The 22,077-nt window shown below is 39.6% G+C and overlaps 1 protein-coding gene across 1 annotated transcript; it reads right to left on the bottom strand.

The window, feature by feature from the left end:
* Nucleotides 1-7,106: 7,106 nt before the first annotated feature.
* LOC128932832 (receptor-interacting serine/threonine-protein kinase 2-like) lies at nucleotides 7,107-16,549 on the bottom strand. The gene is made up of 11 exons (XM_054269559.1): nucleotides 16,398-16,549; nucleotides 15,405-15,558; nucleotides 15,037-15,192; nucleotides 14,749-14,897; nucleotides 13,379-13,428; nucleotides 12,136-12,297; nucleotides 11,712-11,797; nucleotides 10,203-10,271; nucleotides 9,760-9,919; nucleotides 8,753-8,905; nucleotides 7,107-7,411 (listed from the first exon to the last, which is right to left on the bottom strand). The coding sequence occupies exons 1-11, from the start codon at nucleotides 16,547-16,549 to the stop codon at nucleotides 7,107-7,109; spliced, it is 1,596 nt and encodes a 531-aa protein (XP_054125534.1).
* Nucleotides 16,550-22,077: the final 5,528 nt, after the last annotated feature.

Here is a 22,077-nt window from a genome sequence, read left to right as displayed (position 1 = left end):
GACACATGATCACTTATTGGTGACATTGGTGAAATTTTAGTCTTTACTTTTACATGAGTCTGGAAGACTAAGTGAAGTGAGAGCAAACACTTGGGCTTTACTGTTAGAGCTTAGGCAGGAGGATAAAGGAAACTAAACCTCATGTGTCACATTACACTCTGGAGGTCAGGGAGTTATTTTTACCTCAGTGTCACTACTATGGGAAAATGTGGAACACCTCAACTTAAGTGGAAACTATAGGAGATGGCCAAGTTATTTGTTAAGATGTGTCACCAGTGTCATCTCCTGTGACAAACCTTATGGCTGGAGTCCTGCAAGTGTCCTCACCCCACACATTGGTCACTTGGCCATGTAGGGTGTTCAGTGTCACACTCCATAAACAGCTCTGTATTTGTCCTTACTACAAAGGACAAATTTTATTACTGAAGTGTTGTATCATTGGGGAAATTGTTATTTTGTATTATTCTATGATAGAATGACATACATTGTAGATAACTATGAGGCTGTGTCATTAAACAAAACCCAAAGGTTCAGATTAGGTGGTTGTACTGAAACAATTAGGAGGCAGCTAAACTGCATGTTGGAGTTAAATCCAATGTATAGCATACAGTAAAATTACAGCTGTGAAATCCTGATAACTGCCTTTTATTTTGTTCCTTAAAAAGTCTTCCTTTGTCCAAGAAAAACACCTGTGATTAAATAGCCTGCTGCAAAAACAAACAAGAATAATCCTGTCTACATGCCCAAGCATATCTTGAAGTCTCAAATGCTGAGTGCACCTTTCCCTCTGCAGCTGTGTCTGTAAACAGTGACTGGGACGATTCTTGGCACTGTTACAAGCAGGAGAGGCATGGCCACAGGCTGGGTCCTCCTTCTCTTGCTACTGAAGATGGACATAAAGAACATTGAACAAGAAATGACAGCTTTCACTGATGGGGTCTAATTTGGGTGAAGAAGCTGACAGTTACCATAAGATTTAAACCAAAATAAATAGTCTCAGACCACCTAAGAATGCAGTGGACTTGGCAGTGTTACTCAGTGATCTTAAAGGTCTTTTCAATCTAAATGCTTCTCTGATTTTAAGAATTCATTAAATTGCTATATTGATGTGCTAGTAAATGGAATACAGGAAAACATTCTTACTAAACACATCTAAATGCAACTGCTGAGGAGTTAAAATGCTATTATATATCTTACAGAAAATTAAATGTAACTTGAGTTTTGAAAGACATAATATAAACCAGCATCCAAATCTCTCCTCTCTTGTTCATGTCATGAATTCTCTATGAAAGGGAGAGTTTTCTGTAAACAAATAAATCTGCAGGTTTGAATACCAGTATATGATCGATTGCAGTGGAGAGAAAAGGTTTTAGCCAGAGTTGCCAGACTGCATTTGAACCAGCTCTGCAGGAGTCAGAGCAGAAGGGAGGAGAGCAGAGCAATGCCTTGTTTTGCAGAAAGCCTCCCTGAGCTGAAATATTTCTTTGGCTGTAAATCTTTTAGTCTCACACAGTGTTTAATAAAACCTGTCCAAGACATGCAGTCTATCAGAAAAACAACTGAATTTCTCTATGAGCTCATACCCGTTCAGCACAAGTAACAACCTATTTTCTATTTTTTTCTGTTACTTTGCATTTTGATATTGTGTGTCATAAAGGGTTCTTTTTTAATGTTCCTGTGGTTTCATGTGAAAAGAGGGAAGAAAATACATGAATGTGAAGTAGCTCTCTCAGCAAACATTTAATGGACTGGACAGAAATCTTGCTGGATAAAGATTGCATTTTAATAAAAATGGAAACATTTTCATTGTGTTTGAGAGAAGACGACCAACCATGATCTGTTGCAAAGCAAAAAACGTAGAAGACCCTTCTTTTCTTTTAAGAATTCATAACAACACTGTAAAGGGTGGAAATAATCTCCAGGGCTCTTCAATTCAAGTTATCTTTATTCCATTGTCCCAACAGCTGACCTGATAACAGACCCATGCATTCACAGGTGGGTGTTAGTGGAGTGAATAGTGATTGAGTTACAGGCAGTTATAAATATCCATGTTATTTACCTCCAAGCAAAAACAAGTTAATTTTTCCCTTAAATCACTTCAGATGTTTATAGCTTGCATAAATAAACTGAACAGGCTGAGGGAAAAGGTTTCGTAAATCTCTGTTGTTTGCATGAATTTTGTCAACTAAAGAACTCTTGATCAGGTAAGAGAAAGTTCCATGAATATTGCTAATTTCTCTGGGTATGGGGAAGGAGCCTGTCTTCATGAAGGCCTTTAAATCCTTTTTAAGCCCCTGCTTGAAAGCCAGTCCAGACTGACAAAGCACAAGAACAAACCATTCCCTGGTTTTCCTCACTGCATATTCAGTGCCTCTGCTCCAGACTCTTTTGTGTGCCCTTCACCTCCTGTTTGCTAGACCAAACACACACAATTTTATCAGCTTGTCCCTAACAATAGGTGTTGAGATACTTTAGCATGTTACCACATTTTAAGGGCTAAGTTCTTATTCTAAATTACTGCCACTTAATTCATCCTGGTTGAAAGATGAGAAGTTCTTTAACTGATGCATGTCTTCTCTGAGAGAAGAAAGGTCATTCTTAAAGCCCAGGGAAAATGGCAGTTTGAGGCTACAGATTTCAATAACATTACTTGGCATGTATTCTTGGCAAAGAGAAATAAAGGCAGGAAATAAAATACTGATCACAAATTGTATCAGCACAAGAGCTGGAAATACTCTCTAAGCTTCTGATCTACCTTTTTGCTGGGGTTAAGCAAAATGCTTGCAATTAATATGTTCTTGCAGCTGTGCTGAATTTAATGTTGCCTAATTAAATCATCAAATATGTTCGTTTCAGACCTTGTCAGGTAGTTTAATTTATGGTGGATTTACCTTCAAAATCCAGGAGTTTTGTTTAACTCAGCTGACATACCATCTGTCAAGTCAACCATGTGCTCAGTTAAGGGAATGCAGTTCCAGGCAGGCAATGAAGGAATTGCTTCTCTAGAAAAGGAACAAAATCAAACTGTGCTGGGGCCTTTTGAGCACCAGGAAAGTATTTTGCAAAGCGGGGGAGGGCCAGGCAAGGCTGTGTGCAGGAAAAGAATGAAAGGGAATACAGTCCAAGGCAAGATTTCCTGAGGCATAAAAGACCCCAGCAATCCTGGAGACAATATGTATTACTGGAGGAGAGCATAGTTAATAGCTGTATAGCTCTGAAATCAATAAATAGCAATAAAGAAATCTAAATTTCCTATACCTGTCTTGATGATCTTTAGGTCCTTCCCTAACATACCAGGCCCATACGTATTTATTTATGCACTTAATCTTCCTTAAAAATCTTCACATGTGATGCTCAAGTGACTAAGCCTGGGCAAGCAGGAGAATTTTATAAGGTTATGTAGGACTCAGACTTAAAACAATAAAATAAGAACCCTTGAGCTTTAGCATGTTTTCCTTAGTGCTTTAGGTTTTATGCATTTTAGACTACTTATGTGGTGTAAAATTCTTCTGTATATGTTAGCAGTCCATTAATGCATTTTTTTTAATTTGGTAGATTAGTATTTTATGAATATGCACTTGTTATCTTCCTCTGATGTTCTCTGGAGCTGTTTTTAACAGGCACTGGTAAGAACATTTGAGTAGTATTTATAGCTTTGTTTGCCTTGCTCTCTACTGGAAGGACTAATCAGTTAAACATTTCATTCCAGCAACTCTGATTAATTTTCCACAAATCAACTTCAAACAAATTCTGCTGCAGACATTCTTACACTGCAGAAACTATCTCATCTCAGATAAAAATATGGTATAGTTAGGACAAAGGGCAAGGGACACTCATCTTTTTGCAAATCAGCAAAAGATAGCTACCAAAAGATTGCAAGCAGTTGCAATCAAGAATAAAATTACATTTCAATACATCAGAAAAATAAACATCTGCCTTTAATAAATTTAAATAGCTTCATAAAATTTGTACAGCTTGTCATTTTTAATGACTATTAATTCTTTTCTGAGTAACTGCAACAGAATCTTACCATCAGTTTATATGACCAGTCCTGAAGTGACTTGGTTTTATTATTCTCCTTGCTGTTTTCTAGAGATACCCAGGTTTCAGATTTCCTTCCTGCAACTCCAGTTGTTCTTCACAAAGAACAGTTTGATTCTTCTATCTTTACTCCTGCTCAGTGTCATTTATTCTACATTGTTTCATAATATCAAGGTAAGGAGAAAACAAGACGTGAGGACCACAGAGATCTCAGCTAATGAACAAGCTTGGGCAGGAGCAAAATACCACAAGCTTTCAGCAGTTTGATATTTCATACCAGTGATCAACATGAGACATTTGTAACAGCTCACACTACAGGCCTTATGAGAGTATGTTTTTTTTTGGTGAGAAAAAATGCTGCTAGTTTCAGGTCACTGCATTTAGTTTGGTAGCAAAACTTTTTGTATCAACAACAGGTTCATTTCAACAAATGTGTACCATCCCTTGAAAAATACCACACTGGAAAAGCAAACAGCTTGTGCTCCCACTGTTTTGATGCCAGTTCTTCTATCAACAGTTAAGACTGGGCTTAGGTTTGGCATCAGATTTTATTCTCAAGTAGGCAGCTGCTTCTAGAAAAGAGCCAAAACCATTTCTGTGTCCAAACCACAATGACAAAAATTCAGCATAGCCTGCCAGCCAGCATATCTTTCACAGGAGTGTAAAGTGTCCAGCAGAACAACTAAATGGAATGATTTTGAAAGCTGCTATTAAGTTTCAACACTATTGCTAGTTTCTCTTTTAAAGGTCCGTAACTATTTCCTGCAGGTGAATGTTTATCTGTTTTATGGAGTATCTTATATGCCTTCTAAAGAGGCAAAACACCATGACAGCAGTTCCTTTCCTCACAAGCAAGACATCCTTTTTTAGCAGACTGTTGAAATTTCCCATTTAAAGTGTAGATTTTAATGAAAAAAATTCAACTGTGAAAGATATTTAGCTCCTTTAATAAGCAAAACTATTGTCAAAATATTCTGATAGACATTGCTTTTAACTGTAACAATATTTTAATTCAAGGCAATCTCAAAGTTCAATGAAGTTATGTATTAAAAAAAAAAGTTTATGGTTGCAGCAGCATCATAGCTGGAAACTTTGATGTCAAACATTTCTTATTTCTTAACTGTGCCCAGTCAACACATCATTACTGGATTTGCAATCAGCCAAATGACTGAATTCAATGAGAAATTTGAAACTGCAGAGAGAACAAAAGCAACATAGGGAAACAAATAATGTGGTTTTGTATTTTAAGTACCTGTAGATGGTATAACAAGTTCTCATGTTAATCTGGTGCCATGAAGCTTGAAGAAACCTCACTGGGCCTTTAAAAATACATCATTATTTTCATTATAAAGAAAGTAATCTTATTATTTCTCTTTCCAATGCTGGTTTTTGCTGGGATGGAGTTAATTTTCTCCATAGGAGCCAGTATGGGGCTGTATTTTGAATTTGTACTGAAAACAGTGTTGACAATTCAGGGAAATTTTGTTATTGCTGGGCAGAGCTCACACAGAGCCAAGGCCTTCCTGCCCCTCACCCCACCAGGGAGGAGGCTGGGGGAGGATGAGCTGGGACAACTGACCACAGCTGGCCAGAGGGATGCTCCAGACCATGTGGCATCAAGCTCAGCTAGGGGAGGAGGATGGGGAGGATGTTTGGAGTGAAGGCATTTGTCTTCTGAAGTAACCATTACATGGTTTCCTGGAGATGGCTGGACACCTGCCCTTGGCAAATGGTGAATTAATTCCACATTTTCCTTTGCTTGTATGCAGCTTTTGCTTTACCTGATAAATTGTCTGGCTCTCAACGAACACGTTTTCTCACTTTACTGTTGTGTGGCATAGTTGTCTGTTGGGACAAATGTTCTTTTCAACATCCAGCGCAAGCTTGAGGGGTTCAAGGTAACAACTGATTTTACTGGAATGTGCTGGATCACATTTGTAGCTGCTGTTGCTGTTGATCTCTGGACGGACTCCTGTGCTTGCCACGGGACTTGTTTGCCTTCTGTACATGAGTCTGGTGCTTGTTAGTAGCTGGGCTGTTGTTTTCACTGCCTGCTGTACCACTTATCATCTTCCTCCGCTGTGCCTGGGAACATTCTGATAACAGCAATGTTTCTGGACAGACTGGAACTCCATGTGAACTCAAGTCAAAGGGTCCATGACCTGAGGATGAGTTCAGGCAGCAGCAGGACACTCCAAAGCATCTGTGACCACGGGGGCCAGAGCTACAAAACCTCTCAGTGTTCCCAGCCTGTCCCCATTAGAGCACAACCATGACAACAGTTCAGCAGAACCACCATTCAAAATGATCAGCTTTTGATTAAACCAGGCACCTCTTCTTCCTGGTTTAATTTTACATTTGTGCTGCAGACATGATTAGAGAGATACAGGGATGTAAAGTGTTAACATTTCTCCATTTAATGAGTACTCCAAGTCCCACATCTCTGAAGTACATATGTAAATACTGCTACATTTTCATATGACCATTTGTGAGGAAAATTAAGTAATTTATATGCATAATATAAAACTTCCAAGTCTTACTTAAGGCTCTACTGAAGAAATATTTCTTGATTCTCTGAAGCCTTTCACTGTAACAGCTGGCTCAGATATGAGTGCAGTGAAAGGCAGTCTATTTTTTTCTCCTCATCCAGTATTCTGTTATTCATTATTTTTATTTGGAAGTATTTATAAATAATCATTCTTCCATACTGTGACCTCCAAAAAATCATGTTTCATTTTCCTCCCTTCTAAGGAAAAAAAAATCAAGGAAATAAGGTGCCATCTCACTTGAACTCTGTTTGCTCTGGCACATATTGCACTTTTCCCATGAGGTCCAAATCAGCATTTGTTGTACCATTCTTGGCAATTTCTGTTGGCAGCAGTTGACTTGACCTTTTAATCCAGTTAGCTTTTTCCTCTACAGTACTCAAATAATGAGCTGTAGGAAGAATTGCCTTTGGTCCATGGGTTGTGAGACACCAACGTGAATCTTTGCCATCACAAATTACTAGAGCTCAGATGCCTACAGCAGACCACGACAAAAAACCAGTCACAACAACAGCCTGTTTACCTTGGCAGGACAGCCTGGGCGTGAATGACTTGTCCCAGAGGACTGGATCTGTTCACTGCCAGTGCAGAGAGTGCAGCCTGTGCTGCCCTCTCCCCGAGGCAGAGGCAGGTGTCCAGCAGGGCGCGGGCGCGCGCGGTCACCGTGGGCTGGGCACTGATGCTCTCGTAGTCCACGCGGGACAGGGCCTGCTGCGAGCGCAGTGCGTCCAGCGCGTGGTTCAGCAGCCCTTCTGTCATGCAGCTCAGGATGCTCTGCCTCCGGCAGGCAAGGATTTGACAGCAGCTGCCTTTGCTGCAAGGACCTTGAGCGAAAAGGAAAACAAAATGAGATAAACCAAGTGGTTTTTTCATACCGAAATTGTCAGCGAGTGATAGCATCGACACCAGAAATACAAACTCAGCCGAGGAGGAAGAGGAGGAAGTAGAAGAAGGAAGGAGGAGGAGTTAGTTTGCTTGCAGTCTATGTTTGCAACTAGTCCAAAAGTATTTTCATCTCATGTTTGAAACCCACAAAGACCAGATTACAGGAAATAAGTGTTTCTAAACCTCTGGGTGCTCAGATTGTGTGAGGGGAGAAGACTTTCAGGTCGTGCCCTATTCATCTGTGTTTAACTTTATGCAAAGCACCTTGGCAGGACACAGATGAGAAAACTTTCTCCTATAAAGGTGGAAGGACAGGTAACAGGTACTTCAGGGTAGCAGGAGAGTTTGAAACACATAATGTGAAACTAGGAAAAAGCCAAACTAGGTAAAAGCCAAACTAATACCAAAAGCAATACTCTTGATAAAATGGTTGAGAGCTTTGGGTCCTGCCTCTTTTCATGGGGTGATTAGAATACCTAGTGCTGACATTAGGGTTTTTAGTGTACAGTAAATAGCATACACCGAGAAAAAATTAAGAACCAAAAGTTGTGTTGCCTTGGAGAGCATGCTTCTGTCATTCTGATTTCTGAGTGTTGGCAGGAGAGTTCTGTGATGAACTTTCCCTGCATGGTCTAGTCTGTTGATTTATCCAGAAATTATGTCATCACTCAAGTAAATTGCCATGGAGAAGGACAGCCAGCTAGGTTGAGAATTGTTATAGGCCAGTTTGCAAAAAGTTAGCATAAAAACCTCACAAAGCCTCACCCACAGGCAAAGAATCTTCGCAATTCAAAACCCGACCCTTTCTGCCTCTGTTCTGCAGGAAGACCTGAGATGATGTGAGGGGATGAAGGGTTCCCTGTCACCTGTTTCTGTAGTCAATAGCTACTTTTGCAGAGGTAGGCAATACACAGCTTATGATTGCAAAAGAATAATCCAGACCTAAACAACTAATGTATTTCATATTAATGTGTTTTTTGTATTTTTATCATGGTCTTTTCAGAACCGTTCTCAGCCTCACTGTGGTCCTAAAATAAAACAAGCCAATGTTCTCAGTGATCAGTGCCTGAACTTCTGAGAACAGAGGAGCAGCTGTACACAAATAGAGAGACATTTGTATCAAGTTAGAATCAGTTATTACCCTGAATACCTGAAAATGTGCACAAAATCTAGAAATATCTAAATGTTTCTCCAATGTTTCCTCTGAGTTTTAAACAATTCAATCACTGAGATCTGGCCAAGGTGAGTACTGCCAGCTCAAAGTGGCAATGCTGCCTTACCTGTCACTGCTTGTCCCAGGTGCATTGGTTGTGGTCTGTGCTGAAGAGCCACTGCTGGGGAGTTATGCTGACTGCTTTCTTTGCCTGCAGTTGAAGTAGATGAAGGATTTGTGCAAAAGGAGCTTGGTTTTCTTCTCTCAGAGCCTAGGTGATCTAGAAAAAGGTGAAGATGAGCATGATTAGACCTTTGAATTGAACAACAAGAAATTACGCATATGTCAGCCACTACAGGACACAGGAACTGAAGACTGACTCGAGATTACTTTGGCTCTTGTTAATACATCATTATAAAAAAAACTTTGTCATTTATTACTACACACATCTGGCTTTTCTCTCTGTAGGAACTTGTTATTGAAGTTATGGAACATTTTATTCTGTCCATAAGTCTGATGGCTATTGATCACACCTGAAGTGCTTGGAAATGCAGATGTTGCTACGGGTGAATTGACTTCTGATGTTTTTGTACCTGAGGGCATGAGAAATACAGGCTGTCTATTCTTGACACAAATTTAAACAGGACAAATCCACATTGGAAAGGTAAAGAAAGTTATCCATATTGGAACAGTGATTATCAGGAATTATTCATATGTTCCTGGCAACATTGCCTTTTTAAAAATATCTCCAGATAAGATAAAGATTTTAAAGATATCTCCATTTCTTAGCAGATTACAAAAATGTAGTTATTCCTGGTGGCACAAAGCAATGTGATTCCCAGAAAGGACTTGTTCTCTCAAAAGCAACAGGCAATATTTGATGTGTGAGAGAAAGGCATTTACAGCCCAGTAGTAAAAAAAAATTAGTACTTTTTTTTTTTAATCTATACATCTAAGTGGAAAGCTTTGTGGTGTCTCTGGTTTCCTGCAGTGAACTCATGCTTCAGATGATACCAGTAGAGAGCACAGCTTTAAGAAGTGACAATTTTACATGAAAAATGACATTTCTGTATACTAGTAATATTTGTCTTTTTCTTGTAACAGCTGGAGCTGAATATAATTCAAGACAGTGACCTTTGGTTGCATTCTGTGGGGTAATACTTGACACACCAATCTCAATATTATCTCTTCCTGCTGTATTTGCACTGCTATCAGGTAGAACAGTTGATAAGCTTGGCACTGCAAGAGGAATTTTCTTGCTGATTAAGCGGTTGCCTTTTTGTGGACAGATGATCTGAAAGAGATCAAAATAGAGAAGAGTTATCTTCTTGGCAACTTTTGTTCCAAAACCTTTTCTAAACAGGAGAGGTTCAAAACGAACCCTAAGAGAAGGAGGTTGTTTCTGCAGGAGCAATGTCAGAGTGAGCTGCTCAGAACAAGGTAAAGCACTGGCGTTTGTTGGATGGAGTTACCCTGGCCAGGAACATTTTGCTCAAGTGCATTGCACAGTGTCAGGGCTGTCAGGAGGAATGAGGAGCTGATGAAATACTCTGGAGCCTCCTGTGCCCCAAACTCACCTGTGAATTGCAGGTGCCTCTCTGCAGGGTGAAGGTCTCGGAGCCTTTGCATGCGTTCAGCGCTCTCTCCTGGAAGAAGAAAGCCACAGTAACTGCAGTGAGTGTGGATGTGGTTTGTGCTATTCACAGCTGTCAGGAGTAACAGTTCATAGCAAACATGTATTGTACTGCTAGGTACACTCAATGAACAGCACACAGTGAACGGGCATGGAATCTGACAAAATTCTATCCTGTTATTCTTTCCAGTGTTTCACATTTATTTAAAACCCAGTGTTGAATCATAATCTTGTATTGAGACAGACTGGGCTAGCTAGAACACGTTTGTCTTTAAGCAGCCAAACAGCATGGCCATCCTGTGTTCAGTGTGCCAAACTGTCTGCAGTAAGGATGTGTCAATACTTGAAACTTTTTTTCCAATTTGTACATCCACAGCAGATCTGTTAAACTATTTTTTTAGATTTTATTCTTCAACAGTTGTGAATCAATTTCCCAGAAACTTCAGTATAATTTTCAGAGTAATTTTGGACTTATCAGTTGAGTTGTTTGAGCAATAAATGATGCTCACTAATAAAATAAATCGTCACAATCTAACAAAAATAAAACCTTGCTCAAGGGAGATTGAAGCATTAAATCATGGAGTATTTGGCAGTACAATCTTAAATAAACTTCAACAGTAGTAAAAATTACTTTGACTCTAACTATGCCACCTTTAAAACATTGACCAAGGCTGTTCTATAAGCCCAGAACATGATTGCAACATATAGAAATAGTCCTGCATGCATCAACATACACAACACACAGCAATGAAACCATCAACACAGCATGGGTTGTGTAAGTCCACCTAGAGTCAGAGTCCTTGTCCAAGAGCCAAAAGACATGTCAGTGTTTTCCCCCAGAGCCTATGTTACCCAGTTAGGATGCAGCTCTGCTTGTGGCAGTCCCATTTGTGCCAGAGCTCCCATGGCAGTGTAAGCAGATGTGGAGTTACCTCCATCTCTCAGTCCTTGGTTGTTCCCCATCCCCTCCTGTGGAATTAGAGAGCCCTGAGACCCTGGGATGAGCAGGGCCTGAAAGCCTGGTAGTTTAGAAGCAGTGAAGGGTGCAGAGCAGTGCTGTTACTGATATTGCTCCAGGTACCAATGCTGTTCAGGTTTCGAACTAAATGCTTTCTAACCAGTAATAGAAAAAAACTGTCCTTGGTTCTAGTCCTAATCTGCAGTACTTGAGCTGATGTTTGCTCTCACTCACATGGGTTTGCAAGTCTGACTCCAGGTGGTGACTAGAAAGAATTGTATTTTTCAAATAGCAGGTAGCAATTGACTAATATTCTAGAGAACCTCACAATATATATTCTACAATTTCTGAATGAACCTGAAGTGCCAAAGGGAACTCTCCAGCTCTCTGGCATGACCAGTAAAACAATCAAGACAAAACCTTCACTGGTTTTGGGTCAGAAAGATTGCAATTGAATGAATAATGTTGTAGGAGAACAAGAAATTCTGCACTGACCTTTGCATCCATCAAACTGTAGATTGCTGCAGAAATTGCCTCCTTATTTATAATAGCCAAAACTCCATTTAGAAGGTGTACACATTCTGCAAGGGTAATAAAGCATTTTAAATACCACATTGTGTATGAAAGCATGTATACACTTAGGCATCATCATATTGCAACTAACTTTACTATTATATTGAGAATATGGATGAAATAGAGGAAATTAGTTTAATACAACTTCCACCTCATACTTTACTTTATAGTAAACAAAATTTTGGAGAAAAATAAGTCAATTTCTGGTAGGAAGCTTCAGTTAGAGGAAATATCAAAGATGATCTAAAGACCATTTCCACTTCAGTTGTTCGGAGTGCTAAAGCAATGTTCCTACAAAGACTGTCTCCATTACAGACCTTGCACAGAAGGAAATCCTGAATGTTACCTGCAGTGTGTGGTCTATAATCTGGTTCTTGATGCCAGCACAGAGCAATGAGGTGCAGCAGTCTGTTCCTCTCAGGCAAATTGCTTGGTATGAACTTTTCTGAAATGCCTGGCCGCAAACTGCTGCAGATTCCTCTCAAAACATCAAGCAGGGTTCCTTGACCTGCAATGTAAAGAAAATATCACTGCCAAAAAATATTAAAGACCTCTTAAAATGACATTCAATGTAAGTCATATTGTGTATTTTAAAACAGAGACTGCTTTTTTCAAAGGAAAAATATATTAATGCTCTTGGAAGTAGATGTGCTAGCCTTTAACATTAGCTATAGCTGCTTATTGCAACAGGACTTCATCTTTCAGGATGAAGAACTCTGTCCAATATTGAGTCACAAATGGTTATGTAAACATTTACTGTAAACTACATGCACAGATTCCTCACGAATACATGCTATTATTGTAAGCAGAGTTTTATATAAAGTCTTACACTTGCATTACAAGAACAGAACAAAATAACTGTTAAAAAAAGAAATCTACTTTGAGCAGCCTCAAGATGGCAGCCATAAGCTGTATGGGTATCTGGATGTTATTCCATGCAGTATTTTTTGAAGGTCCTCAGTAAAATGCAGGAGTCCTTCAATCAGTTTTGCCATGAAGAATGAAGCCCATAGCAAAGAAGCCCTTACTGATCTCCACTTCCATGAAACAGGGATTGATCCTAGACAGTGACAATTATTATATGATGCTTTGCAAACTAAATTCTCTAAAACTGCTCACACTTTCATCTAAGAAAGTAAGATTCCCTGCTTCCTTGAGATAATTTGTCATGAACTGATATTTCTGGATTGGTATTTGAAACTCACAGCAACTGTAAAAATGAGTATTATGCTCATTCAATTAGCAACTTGTCACTGATTTTAAAATTCCAGCTGACAAGTATGAAGTGATATTCCTTCTCACTGATGGTCCATGGCAAACCCAACTCAGTGGCAGTGCTTCAGCAAGCACAGATTGATGATACTAGTGGGGGAAGAAGCTCTGCCTTTTCCCTTCAGAAAGAGCAGCTTCTTTGGAAACATACAGGATTTAGTGAGGAATTGTAAAATTTACATCCTCTAATGTGGAGCTTTGTGCTGTAACTGTAAGAGAAGGCAAAGGGACATCTGAAAAGATAGTGTTTTCATCAAAATTTCACTACAATAAGGGAATTTGTGGACAGCACAAAGTCTGACATGAAAAATAAATACCTTCAAAGGGTTTCTGTCTGCTGAGGCTCTCCCAGCACAGGATTCCAAAACTGAAAAAAACCCAAAAAACCAAAAAAAAAGTGAAAGACCATTCATTAGTTTGCAATCTATAACTACATTCTCAGTTTCAAAAGCAAGTTTATTGCTTTAAGAGAAAGGAGTTTTTCAAGACAAAGTCTATCCAAGTCTTTTCTAATTCAATGAGACCTTTTTTCAGTTCTCAATTGAGTTGTTCTTATAAAATCATCAAGTTAAGGGATTTTTATTGCTTAAATATAGGTTCAATTAGAATTACATTTCAGGTTACTGCCTTATTTCCATTTGATCTTGTAAATTTTGGAAGCTTCTGTTCTCACTTCTCTATCATGATTGGTTTGTTCTCAGGTAATTTCAATATCAACTGGACTTTTCAGCAGGTACCAACAAGCACATCAGTTAATGTACAAAAACTTGGTTCTGATGCACTATGTTTCTATTTTCTTCAACAAATTTTGATGGGGCTCCTAACACCTTTTTACATTTCCAACATCCTAGGAGTAATTGCAGTGGGATCATAGATCTATACATATAACCCACAACTCAGATGCTACAAAATACAGTGGTTTAACAAAAATATCAAAAATCAGAGGCAGAAAAGAGGAGGCTGCTGGATGAGAAAAAACAGTCGACAGGTAAGTCAGAAGCAAAGCAATCAAAAGGGGAAGAGGCAGTTCCAGGATAAACATATCTATTTATTTATCTATCTTGCTGTAGTGATTGCAGTAGTTAAAAGAGCCTCCTCTTTTGCCTTACTTTCACATAAAAATCTGGAAAGTATTCATGTAATGTGGACATACATGTAACTTAAATGTGTTTTGTATTTCATGTATGACACAAATTTTTGCTTTCTCTGTTGCATTACTGTTTAGATGCACACAAATCTCATGCATCTGAGTCACATCTCAGCATCTTAAATAGGACACTATTGAGGGAAAGGTCTTATCTTTACCTGGGCCTGATCTAGGCATGAACAATTCTTTCTGAAACTAAAGCCAGCAACAGTTCACACTTATAAACTATGTGAAGCAGTTATGAGGCTTCTAAATATATCTGAAAGTTTTGGCAGCTTTGCACTTTTAAAACATTTAGGTCCATTATATAAATATTTATATGACTGACTTTGGGAACAGTTGTTAACCTTGATATCTGCTTCACCAAATATGGGAATTTAAAATCTAATTCACTGCTGTAATTGGCCTCATGCCATACTATCCTACTGCATTATGTATGTCTGGCATTTTTACTGTAATGTCTTTGAAGAGAAGAGTTTTGGCAGCATTGTAGAGTGCAGCATGGACTGGAAATGATGTGGCCTTAGAGCCTCCATTCACCTGTAAATGTCACCTTCCTGGGAAGGGAGGCCTCCTTCAAGTATTTCAGGAGGAAGATACACTAAATCCTGGCAGTTTCTCTGCTGGCAGTTCTGCAGGTCTGACCTCAGCTGCTGTTTCCTCCAGTTGCTCAGGCCATAATCTGATATCTACGGAAATGCAAGCAAAAGTAGTTTTAGTAACAATAAAACAAGTCTTGATATCAAATGTTGACTATTAACATCAATATATGTGACAATAGGATAATCACTGGATTTAATGGTAATGGACTAAAAGTAAAACTCCTACCTTGGCTCTGTAGTGCACATCCAAAAGCACATTGGAAGGTTTCAGGCTGCAGTGGCAGAGAGCAGGTTCCAGGCTGTGAAGATGCTGCAGCCCTTCAGCCACATCTGACAGGATCCTTATGAGTAAGGGAAAGGGAACCTCTGGGTACAGCTGATGCTAAGTAACACAAAATAACACAAAATACAGGGTTTGGTACTGTGAAGTTGTTGCTATTCCCATTTTCTTTTGACAACAAACAGAGCCACCATACAGAAACACAATGCAGAAACTGAAGAACAGATTGTGACTACTGTCCATAATTTACATGCTGATTGTTCTTTGATCTTGTAATTAATTTTATCACCTCTAAGATGACATCTTTTATCTACCTCATGGATGAGGGATTGGAGGGATCCATTGTTCATCCATTCAGTCACTATCCCCACAAGTCCATGGCACTGGTAAATCCCAAGGAAAGGCAGGAGATGCTCAGACTCATAGTGTCTGACACTTGCTATGTCCTGAAGTAGCAACTTCCACTCCCTGTAAAAAAAAAAATCAAGTCAGAGGCAAGTTAGACTGAAGGGAACTTCAGCAGGAGATGAGAGTGTAGGATACGGAAATGAGAGAGAACCCTATGGTTGAGCACAAGCTCAAACATATTTTTTTCTTTTTTAATTTTTTTAAAATTGGTATTCTTTTACCAATAAACCCAGTATCATATAATCTCCCAAACAATTGTAAGAATGTGAAGCAGTCATAATGTAGTGGTTTTTTTCTAATATAGAATGAAAGACCTCTGGATGCTTTAATATGAACATAAGAGCCAGCTTAAAGCAGGATTGAAGTGTGAAGGAGGAAAAAGCTGGAGTATATGAAATGCTAGGAATAAAACAAAGATTTACCTTTACTGTTCCAAATAATTTGTATCCTTTGCTATTAGTGACATCCACATTTGCAAGGGGATGATGTGTTTCCATGCGCATCTCACTGCTGTGTAACCCTGGCCATCCTTCCCTCCTCCCATTTCCCCTGCTCTCATCTGTGCAGGCTGGTTTAGATTAAATTCAACTGAGGTCTCTTCAGGGACCTCTAGAAAAATAGCACCTTATCATACCAGTATTGCTGATCCAGGTTTGTTCCAGTAGATTAATTATTGACTTCAGGATTAAGCTCTACTTCATTAAAAATTGTAAAAAACCATAGAGCTTGTTTCTCAGTAAAACTGCCTCCAAGTTGCCTCTTGGCTGGTGAGGATTTCTAGGGATGGGGATGTGCTCAGGGATCAGGTGATGCTGGATATGCCAGGATGTGTTGTGGTGCCAGCCCTGCAGGTGTGTGCTGCCCACCTGCCTGGTGGGTTGGGCAGATAAGAGCCATACCTGTCTGTGGTGTCCTGGCTGCTCAGCAGCTTCACAGAGATGGGAGTGTTCCAGGAACTATGAAAGGCTTTGAGTGCAAAGCCTGAGCCTGTCCTGGTCAAGGTAAAGCTTTCCAAATCTTCCTGGGCCACCGCAGGTAGTGGATTGGCCATTTCTTGATGGCTGGCTTGGGGGGAAAATGTGTCAGAAAAGAAAAAAGTTTTAAGAGGTTTTTTTGTCATAATTACCAAAGCACAGTGAAGTTGCACCACCCCTTACTTCCCAAATAACAAATCCAACAGCCTTCCTTTCACCACTCTGTGTCAGACTTTCCTTACAAAGAGAGGAAAAAATGCACTAATTGCAAAGGAGTGTCTGGACCATAATTTGCCATCTGAAGCTGCAAGGTGCTAATTATTTGCTCATCATTATTTCTATCTGATGCCTTCAAAATAGTAGACCAGTACTTATAATATGAAATGTGATTTTAATGTGATACTGAATTATGTAGACAACAAACTAGCATCTTACAGTTGCATATCAGGCAAATAATTTCTCCACTTCTCATAAAAAAGGCAATTATTCAATAACTGATGTCAGCATGTTCTGCATCATTCTTGCATCTCATCTTTAATACATCATATGTAAATGCAAAAGCAAAGAAAAAGGAACATTTCCTGCTGTTGTGAGCTGTCAGAATTCTGCTAAACTGAGTTGTGTCTTTGTAGCTGCCAGTAATTTGGGCAGTGCAGTGTCTGTGCAGGACCTCTCCAGGGACAGCTGCACTTCTCAGACCCTTGGCATGGCATCAGATTAGAGACACCTTCTGCAAAGCCTCACTGTGTTCCTGCATGAGTAACACTTCTAATTACATCTGTGAAGCTCCATTAGACTGGAGGTTGCCAAAAAGTGAGGGGTAAAGGAGGAAACCAGGCAATCTAAGATAACAGATGGCATAAACCAGCTGGCACTGGTAAGGATCACTGCAGACCAGTGGCCAGTGAGTCAGAACTCCTCAAGCTGCAATATTCCCTTTGGGGTCCAGTAGACCAGAGCTAGAAAAGGGAAGAGTGAGGGAACTGAATTGACTGTGAAGGATTGTTAAATGAGAATTGTGTCCTTTGAGGTGTGGTCTACAAAAAGAGCCTTTCTGCTGGGATGCAGAAGGGCTCAAAGCCCAGATAACTCTTTCTCCACAAGTAAAATAGAAACAAAATAATGAAGATAAATTTGAATTCTAGTTCATGAGCATTTTATTGTTGGTTTATCTCAGTCTTGTCCTGCAGGCACATTCACAATATAAGCTCAGTTTTGCCTCTAACCATAATCAAAATGCAAAAAGCAGCAGCTCATTTACTAGTTGAGCTTTTACAATATTTGATTCTGGTAGGAAAGCACAGTTGAACTTTTTGCTTTTTTGTTAGATCATTGTAGTTTGAAAGCAATAATTGCCTTAGGAGCTTCTCTGAAGTGTCCTTAAGAGATAAGGCTGACAGGTTAACAATTTCATAAAATTTGAAAAGGTTTCTCTGAAGGAAGATAATTTTCTAAATGAGGCATTTATCCCTTAAAGTTGCAAACAGACCACACAAATCTACCAATTCTGAATGTAAAGGAGGTTATAAAAATGCTGGCAGAAGCAAAATTATGTCTGATTTTTATTCTATACAGCAATAAATGACAATTTAAATAGCCAAAATAATTTACTCAACTCCAACCATAGTGCAAGGAAGACCAAATAATGGTTTTACCACCTAAACCATTCCTGAAAGTATTTGTTTTTATTTAAAATTGAATCAAGTAATAATATAAGCATTTTTTAAACTCTTGCTAACTGGCTACTTAAACAAAAATTAAAGCTAATCATCAGCTCCTATTTTGGATTTGCAAAATCTAATAAAACAGGACATTTTTTAAAGTTGAAACAAAAACCACTTCAATCTTTATTGTTACAAACCATCTCATGACATGCTAAGCACCATTCTCCCTATGTCTGAGTTTCTACATCTTTGTATTGTAAGGTACCAAGACATTCTTTCAATAATTCTGCTGTTTTGAATGCTTTTTCTCCCATATCTATTAAAAATCTCATTATCAATCCCCAAAGTCAATATTCCAGAGGTCACCTATGCAAGGAAACAGTTTGCATTATATTTTAGTAAGACACTGAAAGTCTCAGATAACTTTGCCATCCTTGCCTAGCTGTGCAGGCAGAGGCATGAAGAAGACTGCTATAAAGCCATTTATTTCAAGTTTCTAATTATAAGGTAATTTTTAAAAGTTAATTTATAGCAAAGACATTCCCTTACTATGAGAGAAAATACATTAATATACAGATGTCTCAGGGAAAAAAACTGGAAATAAAAATCAACTTACCTTTGGAAATAGAAACATAAAACTACGGAATGATGGAGTGAAACTGCTGTGACACCAAGTGTGAGCCGGCATTCAAAAGCAGCTCGGGATTTCCTGCCGGTGAGTCAGCTGGGCTGTTGATCTCTGCTTTATTGGCTGCTTGCAAACACTTCACATTTCCTGGTCGGATACACAAACTGTAACTCTTTAGCGACTGCAGATAAGAGCGATTACAGAAACAGAGGTTGGACAGCGGCTTCTTCCACATCAAGGAATACCAAGAGGGAAAGGTATATAGCAGTGTATAGAAGGTACAACAATAATATCATATTGGATACAGCCCAGGTACAGAATTATGTGGAGCTGTGCTCAGACTGGGCAGCTGATACTGATCTCTGCAGTGGGTCAAGCTGACAGCACGAGTTAAAAACCCCGTAAACTTTTTAAGCCAAGTTGCTCTTAAAACAGGAAATAAACGCTGGGTTTCTGGTAGGAGGGTGGGCAGGCACAGGGTGATGTTGTGTTACACAGAAGTCAGGTTCAATGGGCTGACAAGCAGCCCTCCCAAAGAGGATGTAGGGGTTAGGGTGAAAGTCAAGCTGGTCATGAGCCAGGAGTGTGCTCTTATTGCAAAAGGAGAAAATTGCATGCTGAGCTGCATTAAATACAGTCAGGAAAGTGAGATAAGTCATGGTGTCTCAGTGCCCAGAAATGGTGAAGCTGCTGCTGAAATACTGGAATCATCTTTAGGGCCCTCAGTTCAAAGAAAATGTTGACAAACTAGAGAGGACACAATGCACAGCCACCAGGATGGGGCCCTGGAGCACATTCCTCACCCCAGAGGCTCAGAGCCTTGCTGAGGAGGAGGTATCACTTAGAGTGCTATGGCTACTTCAAAGCCAGCTATGAGGACAAATTCTTCTCCATAGTGGCAGATAACCACCAGTGGCATAGGCAGGTGTCTTAACTTCAGAGCTTCAAGCCAGATGCTAGGAAAAAAAAAATCACCAGGTGAGTAATGCAGCTCTTTATGGGCCACTCAGGTTTCAGAGCCTTCATCCTTTAAAGGTCCTGTAGGCTTAGCTAAACAAAACCCAAAACCATGGCTGAGCTGAGCCAGCACTGCCAGTAGTCCTGCCTTTAGCAGGAGGCTGGGCTAGAAAATGACAAAAGCTCTGTGGACTTTTAATTTTGTCAAAACCTTAGAGGGCCCAACTGTGTTCCTGCTAGGCCCCTAGCATACACATTCCCACTGAAGGGTGATGGTTCTGCTGGATGTAAGGTGGAAACTTAGAGAGAGAGCAATTGTTTCAGCTGGTCACATTTCATGCAAATTTCTCTATTTATAGAGTCTGACTTAAAACCAGTGTCAGTCAATGAGATTGTGTCCACAGACTTGTGTTGGTTTTGGATCAAATCCCAACCTCCCCTCTCTCCCAGGGAGCAGTTAGCTCATCCTCCTGTGATCACAGGAAAGTCCCTTATGGCATCAGATCATGCGGCCAGGGCAGTGTGGCTGAGAGGAAGCACACCAAGAGGGGGAAGTTCAGAGTGTCCTTCTGCTGACAGGGGAGCTTTGCCCAGCACACCCCTCCTGAAGGGAAATGGAGTATGAGGGGGCAGAAGCAGCAGAGGTGAGAAAAGAGGCCTGTAGCAATCCTAGAGAAGGATGGAAGCTTGTCAGGCTGTGTTGTTGGCACCACAGGATCCTCCTCCCCTTGGCTTTGATTTATCAACACCATGTTAATTTTTGTCCATATTTGATACTTCTGTGGAAAGTACATTGAAAATCTTTTCCTCTTAATAAGGTGTTGGCCTATCTGGCTCAGTGCTGCAGGAGAATCACAAACTCTTCAAAATCCATACAGCTGATTAAAGAAAGTTCTTCAGAGAAGCTTCATAGATAAATTTGAAAGACTTAATTTTACAGAAATTCTTTGACACCAAAAGTAGTTGTAGGTACTTCTGTATTTTTAGAATATCATGTGATGGAGAAACAGAGTACTGGAACAATCCCACATTTGTTTACTCCTTTTGACTATTGTTTTCAGCTTAAAAAACAACCCTTAGTATAAAACCAGAAAGCTTACTTTTAATCCATATGTGAAGAAAAAAGAAATTTACAGGCCAATTTGCAGTGCGGGTCTGAGCTAATTAAACATCATTATTAACTGAATGTGTTAATTTAAAAAAACAAAACTGTGTTTTCCTAAATATAATTTATCCAGAGAAATTTAAAGCTTCTCACATAACAAGAACACTTGTAAACAATAGGTAAGGAAATCCTCTATAGGCTCCCACAATGCAGAAATGTCGTGTGTAGAAATCGAACAGTTAAGAAAACAAAACTTTAGTTTGACTGTAAATTATTGCATTTGTTTGGATTTTGGTTCTCCTTGCAATAATGTAAAATACTTGGAATAAGACCTTGCAGCAGAGGATAATGGGTAATTCAGACACTGAATCATCCTCATCCCCCATGCCCAGCACTCATTCACTGCCATAGAGGCAGCTCAGTACACAGAGGCTGGGGAGGGGGGGCACTCCTGCCAAAGCAGCAGCTCTGGGTGCCCAGGGCTGTGTGCTGCTCCCAGGAACAGGGGGAGTCTGAGTTCCACTGGAAATGCCACTGGGTGCACCTCCAGCCATAGGGGAGGGGAAACAACCATGAACAGAAACGTAACCAGAGGAGAAGCACTGGAAATGATCATGGTGTGAGTGCCTGCAGGATTCCTTCTGGTGAGTGAATCCAGCCATCACAGAGGGCTTGGCAGAGAACATCTGACTCTAACTGCAGGAGGAATTCTAGGTTACTTCTTGCATGTACATTCCTGCTAAATGACAGCACAAGTCTTTCAGCAGAGTTGTGGATCTAAAAAAACCCAGAGACCAGTTTTTATTCTGTTCAGAAGAAAAACAAAACTGACCCTCAGATTGTCAAAGAATGAGCAGTTAAAAAACATCATATTTATTTACTTTTCAAAGTGTCCAAATAAGGTCTTTTAAAGCCTAACCAAAACAATGCAGGAAGAACTAGAATTTTTGTTTTTTTAATGCAAACATTTTTTGTGACTCACTCACAAGCTAAGACAGTTCATAAGGAACATAAATGTGTTCTTAACACCTTAGCATCCTGAAACCAGGAATAATAATATACCTAAAGAGTAACAGTTTAAGACACAAGTGATTTATAAGTCTTCCCCTCATAAAATACACAAAGAGTGGACCCAGTTACAATCAAATTTAGAACAAAATGAGGGTTTTACAAGCAGCAGCATCAAAGGGCCATGGCATAAGACAAAGCATAAATAGAGTGAGTGTGTACAGTGAAAGAATGACACAGGAC

This window comes from Melozone crissalis, unplaced genomic scaffold, assembly GCF_028551555.1.
Source record: "Melozone crissalis strain CALT ecotype California unplaced genomic scaffold, PUWL_Pcris_2 ptg000007l_1, whole genome shotgun sequence".
Lineage (NCBI taxonomy): Eukaryota > Metazoa > Chordata > Aves > Passeriformes > Passerellidae > Melozone > Melozone crissalis.
This window is presented reverse-complemented; position numbering and strand designations above follow the sequence as displayed.